We start from the raw sequence: 6,000 nt of genomic DNA, 5'->3' as shown, positions 1-6,000 counted from the left end.
CGCAGGAACTATTTTTTCTCTTTTATTTGCAATACATATATGTTCACAAAACAAATATTGAACGTTAGATTTTTCATGAAAGTATTCAAATCGTACTGAATGATAATGTTCGTAATAAATAATTACAAAATAATGTACTATGAAAATCATGTTCTAAATAAATTGCTACTAAATAAATTAATACATATTATATGTATATAAATATATGATATAAATCATATATGAAAGCAGTACTGCTGTGACACAGGAACTTTGTTTTTAAGGCCCTGTCCAAAAGACTCTTGACTGCCGGGCGCTTGGCGAAGGAACAGTCACGGTCTATGGTTTAAAGCGATGAAGGGATCAAGAATTGATCTATGACCTCACGGTTGCTAAGCGAGCGACCTAACCACTAGGCTACCGCGAAATAATGTAATTTTATGGTGACTAGTATTAGTGTTGGTGAGAGCTAAAAACAAGAATTATTTATTATAGTTATTTATTTCTCCATTTCTTACTCAGTCTCAAACTAAAAAGAAAAGTGACACAGAAATATATAATCTTAAATAATAATTAGCAATTTATTACATATTGCAGGTGCGTCAATTAAAGGAAATCTTCAACTATCCATTTTATACTCTTACAACATATTTCAGAAAAACTCATTTCAACAAGTTTAAGTATATATGTAAGATGATACACATCGGAATGATTGGTCAATTTTGAAAGAGAAATTATTTAGATTTCGTTACATTCCAAATATTAGGTGTACTTTTCTATTGCGTGCAATATTCTGCATGCAAAACTTAAGCACGTGTGCAAGTCCATTATCCACCACAAGATTAATGGCTTTCTATTGTACCTCGGAATACTTTCCGTTAATCAATACACATTTTGCTTTGCATTTACATCATGAAGTTCAGTGTCACTTAATCATACATCGCAGAGAAACCCATGAGCAAATTCATTGAATCTCCACTCATACAATATGTAGATATATTTTGAGTTACACGGAATGGAATATTGTGAACTAAGAGACAGGTGAGAAACACCCCACTGTCATACTGTGTGGAAAATCAAGAAGAAAGCATGTGTTTAGCCGATATTATGAATAGAAATATAGAACTTTTCTATACTTCGTAAACACTGGAATTTTATCAATTGTGTGTGATTTTTCATGATATTTATAAAGAAGCACGCACGCAAAGTATCTGCATACCTAGTCACTGTTGTAGCATAATATTCTTAAGATGTTGGTGAAATGTGAAAGTCACTAATCTTATAAATCAAAGAAACCGCATTTTACTAATCTGCTTCCGACCCGCCAACGTCAATCTGTTTCATGTCGTCAAATAAGGACGGTTAAACTGAAGTGCCATTAAATCAGATGGTCAATAGTAAACTTACATCTTTAGGCGTTACGTGTGGTGTAAATTTAGACTACTGGAAAAAATGTTTTCCAGTACTACTTTCCAGTACAAGAAAGCAAATATTTACATGCACTCAGATCCACATAAACAAGACGTTGATGACTAATGAAATGTTTTATGGAGGTATTTGATAGGAGTATATGATACGGAATGACGTGGGCGCTTTAATACTTGCCTTTCTATTCACTCCGGTACGTCACATTCGTATATTTAGGTCAAGTTATACACATATCAAATATTCTTCGCTCTACAGTGCGTACAAACCGCGGCCCCAGTTTGTAACTATCTAATGTTGTCATTTTAAAGTTGTGGCTTCCGTTCTCTGATGATACATAATTGACAATAGGTAATGAAAAACTAATTGCTTTACTAAATTAAGGAAACAGTGCTGACTTGTCTAAAATAAATTCCGGTGTATGACATATATATTGTCAAACCTGACACAGATAAAGACTGTTGGTTGTTTTAATTGAGATACCTTAAATGGACGAAGAAATGTCTTTTTCAGATTTTATTACGTATAACAATGTTGAAAAAAATAAGTAACAACAGCAAGAAACACACCGTGTTTCCAGTAAACACAATACCTCTACATATAAACTCCAACGACTTAGAATATACACTTGAAAGACAAATGGTCTCATATAGTAATAAAATATAGGGATGTAGGGGACTGTAATTGCTTAAAAATTAGCACCATTCAATAACAACATGGAGATAACAACATTTAAAGTCAAAATGGGAATAACGACGTATATATGTATATAACAAATCACTGAGCTGTCTCAATCGAGTATTGTATTCCGCTAAATCAAAAGGGGAATTGTAAGTGACCATCGATGTATTTACGGATCAAATAATCAATGGGTATTATGCTGTGTCGCGGGACAACCAGGAAATGAATTGAAAAATTCCACCAATCACAGCGCGTTTGACATCCTTGTTGTGCACCATTGAATACCTTTATCCAATGTCGATCCGGAAAAATATCGAGTGTTTACCTGTGTGTTATCTCTATTCGTTATGCTCTAATGTTCTCACATAATGAATAAAAATGTGTCGAAGAAAGGGCTTTCAAAGATTCCGGAAAGTCATTTTTGAGGAAGGCTCGCTATGGGATAAGAGCGACAGATTGTTTTCGGATGGAACTGTGAAATCCGAATTTTGTTCGCTATAATATCCATTGCCGTTTTCACTAACAAACTGGTGCACCGATGATGTAATCTGGGACTCCCAATCTGTCTTAGTGTAGGGATGTTGTGATTCAGAGCCTAAATTAAGAAAAAAATCAATAATCACTGTAATTTTTTGCTGATGTACCATCTTATCTCCTAATAAATGTTAAATATTTTCAAAAGTTTTTTGTTAAATGAATATTTTGGGAAATTAGATGGAATATATACATACGGATTTTGTTAACTGCCGAGAGGTATCGAGCGATGTCTATGTGAGCCTTGTTCTGGGCTTCCTCCAGGGGTGTTCTGAACTTGTTGTTGACCACTCGTAGTGAGGCTCCGTTCTCCACCAGAAGCTGGACTAGCAGAGAATGCCCCCTGTAAGCCGCCAGGTGGCAGGCTGTGTCCCCGCTCTTCATCTGTTGGTTAATGTTGGCCCCATACTCCAAAAGCAGTCTGAAATTTAAAAAAACAAAATTTGCTACAAAATTCCTTACATTTTGAAATGTTCTGGAATGCACATGATAAGTATGTCGACAAAAAAGTCCCTCTATATATTGAAAGAAAGGTTATCTTATCAATCACCCTTTGTACTGATTATATACATGTACTACACACTGTATGTTTATTCAGGTAACACTTAATGAAATGCGTTACGAAAATTGTTATTAAAATTAAATGGAACCCTCAAATAGAGGCAGTGCATTTTCAAATGAAATGCAATTTCCAACAGTAAAATACTTACTGTGCAACTTGAACTTGATTGTTGTCACAAGCAGCATGCAAGGGGGATCCTTTCCACGAGGTCAGAATGTTCGGGCTCGCCCCCTGCTCCAGAAGAGACTGAGCCAGTCCTAAATATCCCAAGCAGCAGGCCCAGTACAGAGCCGTCCCGTCAGTCCGTGCGGTCTGTGAATCTAAGCATGTAAATCTCCTCTGTGCTAATAATTTTTTCGCTAGTGTAATATTGCCGCTACGAATTGCTTCAATAAGTGATATGGCCATCTCGTTCGAGAACATTTACTACATTGTACACAAGAACACAAGGTAAGTACGCTTATAGACATTATCAAAATATGGGAGGAGCTAATGTTCATTCGCCTTTTACTTTGACCAATCACAAGCTGGATAATTGTGTCATACAGATTTAAGCCATCGAATGATCAAAATATCACGATGAATTATAACGCGTGGTTTTTGTATGTAAAGTACCAGAAGATGTATAAAGTTTATTAATAAACTAGATTGGCATGGCCTTGTCTGTTTGTGACCTAGTTTTTCACCGAGCTTGTTCCACGCGTAATGTAAATATGTGCATTGCGATGTATATTCAGCGTTATCCATATTCATGTCCCGATTCGATGTAGTAAAAAAAAAAAAAAAAACAAAAACCAAAAAACCACACCAAACAAACAACAAACAAGCATGGTTCACCGTAGGTATGGTTGTTTACATCATCAAGTATTTGACTTAGGCATATGTAGGTATTGGAGAGACAAAATTTGTCCTTGATACTTTTCAGAAATATTACAATGAGGAAGATGTAAAATACAAATTTATATAATTAGTTCCGTGATCCAACTATACAAAATGTAAGAATCTTTAAAGTGTCTAAGCTGTCCCCCCTCCCCTGTGTTGTCTGTGTTTGTTACCAAACCTTCATCAGCATTACCCTGCATCCACCTCTGTGTTCTATTTCTCAGTATAATTTTCTGCAAAAGTTCAATATTTGTTTTAAAATATGAATGTTTAATGTGTTTATAGGAGTATAAAACACTGGAAGTATGAATGTTTAATGTGTTTATATTATAGAGGTATAAAATATTGGAAGTGTGAATGTTTAATGTGTTTATAGGAGTATAAAACACTGGAAGTATGAATGTTTAGTGTGTTTATAGGAGTATAAAACACTGGAAGTATGAATGTTTAGTGTGTTTATAGGAGTATAAAACACTGGAAGTATGAATGTTTAGTGTGTTTATAGGAGTATAAAACACTGGAAGTATGAATATTTAGTGTGTTTATAGGAGTATAAAACACTGGAAGTATGAATGTTTAGTGTGTTTATAGGAGTACAAAACACTGGAAGTATGAATGTTTAATGTGTTTATATTATAGGAGTATAAAACACTGGAAGTATGAATGTTTAATGTGTTTATAGGAGTATAAAACACTGGAAGTATGGATGTTTAGTGTGTTTATAGGAGTATAAAACACTGGAAGTATGAATATTTAGTGTGTTTATATTATAAAAGTATAAAACACTGGAAGTATGAATGTTTATATTATAGGAGTATAAAACACTGGAAGTATGAATGTTTATATTATAGGAGTATAAAACACTGGAAGTATGAATGTTTATATTATAGGAGTATAAAACACTGGAAGTATGAATGTTTATATTATAGGAGTATAAAACACTGGAAGTATGAATGTTTATATTATAGAAGTATAAAACACTGGAAGTATGAATGTTTATATTATAGGAGTATAAAACACTGGAAGTATGAATGTTTATATTATAGGAGTATAAAACACTGGAAGTATGAATGTTTATATTATAGGAGTATAAAACACTGGAAGTATGAATGTTTAATGTGTTTATATTATAGAAGTATAAAACACTGGAAGTATGAATGTTTAGTGTGTTTATAGGAGTATAAAACACTGGAAGTATGAATGTTTATATTATAGGAGTATAAAACACTGGAAGTATGAATGTTTATATTATAGGAGTATAAAACACTGGAAGTATGAATGTTTATATTATAGGAGTATAAAACACTGGAAGTATGAATGTTTATATTATAGGAGTATAAAACACTGGAAGTATGAATGTTTATATTATAGAAGTATAAAACACTGGAAGTATGAATGCTTAGTGTGTTTATATTATAGAAGTATAAAGCACTGGAAGTATGAATGTTTAGTGTGTTTATAGGAGTATAAAACACGGGAAGTATGAATATTTAGCGTGTTTATATTATAAAAGTATAAAACACTGGAAGTATGAATGTTTATATTATAGGAGTATAAAACAATGGAAGTATGAATGTTTATATTATAGGAGTATAAAACACTGGAAGTATGAATGTTTATATTATAGGAGTATAAAACACTTGAAGTATGAATGTTTATATTATAGGAGTATAAAACACTGGAAGCATGAATGTTTATATTATAGGAGTATAAAACACTGGAAGCATGAATGTTTATATTATAGGAGTATAAAACACTGGAAGTATGAATGTTTATATTATAGGAGTATAAAACACTGGAAGTATGAATGTTTATATTATAGGAGTATAAAACACTGGAAGTATGAATGTTTATATTATAGGAGTATAAAACACTGGAAGTATGAATGTTTATATTATAGGAGTATAAAACACTGGAAGTATAAATGTTTATATCAT

General features: G+C 32.8%; 1 protein-coding gene across 1 annotated transcript; it reads right to left on the bottom strand.

Annotated features, from left to right (window-relative positions):
• Nucleotides 1-1,905: 1,905 nt before the first annotated feature.
• Nucleotides 1,906-3,970, bottom strand: LOC125653511 (putative ankyrin repeat protein RF_0381). Its single transcript, XM_048883065.2, has 3 exons — nt 3,330-3,970; nt 2,817-3,040; nt 1,906-2,680 (listed from the first exon to the last, which is right to left on the bottom strand). Exons 1-3 carry the CDS (start codon nt 3,602-3,604, stop codon nt 2,484-2,486), a joined length of 696 nt encoding a protein of 231 aa, XP_048739022.1. The 5' UTR covers nt 3,605-3,970; the 3' UTR covers nt 1,906-2,483.
• Between the last annotated feature and the right edge of the window lie 2,030 nt (nt 3,971-6,000).

Source organism: Ostrea edulis, chromosome 7 (genome assembly GCF_947568905.1).
Source record: "Ostrea edulis chromosome 7, xbOstEdul1.1, whole genome shotgun sequence".
NCBI lineage: Eukaryota > Metazoa > Mollusca > Bivalvia > Ostreida > Ostreidae > Ostrea > Ostrea edulis.
This window is presented reverse-complemented; position numbering and strand designations above follow the sequence as displayed.

What these genes read in the sequence shown, in the direction of transcription:
- LOC125653511 (XM_048883065.2), bottom strand. Translation starts at nt 3,604, where the DNA reads ATGTTCTCGAACGAGATGGCCATATCACTTATTGAAGCAATTCGTAGC. An exon ending in AATCAAGTTCAAGTTGCACA is followed by an intron (nt 3,041 to 3,329) that starts GTAAGTATTTTA and finishes TTTAAATTTCAG; the next exon opens with ACTGCTTTTGGAGTATGGGG. An exon ending in CTCGGCAGTTAACAAAATCC is followed by an intron (nt 2,681 to 2,816) that starts GTATGTATATAT and finishes TTCTTAATTTAG; the next exon opens with GCTCTGAATCACAACATCCC.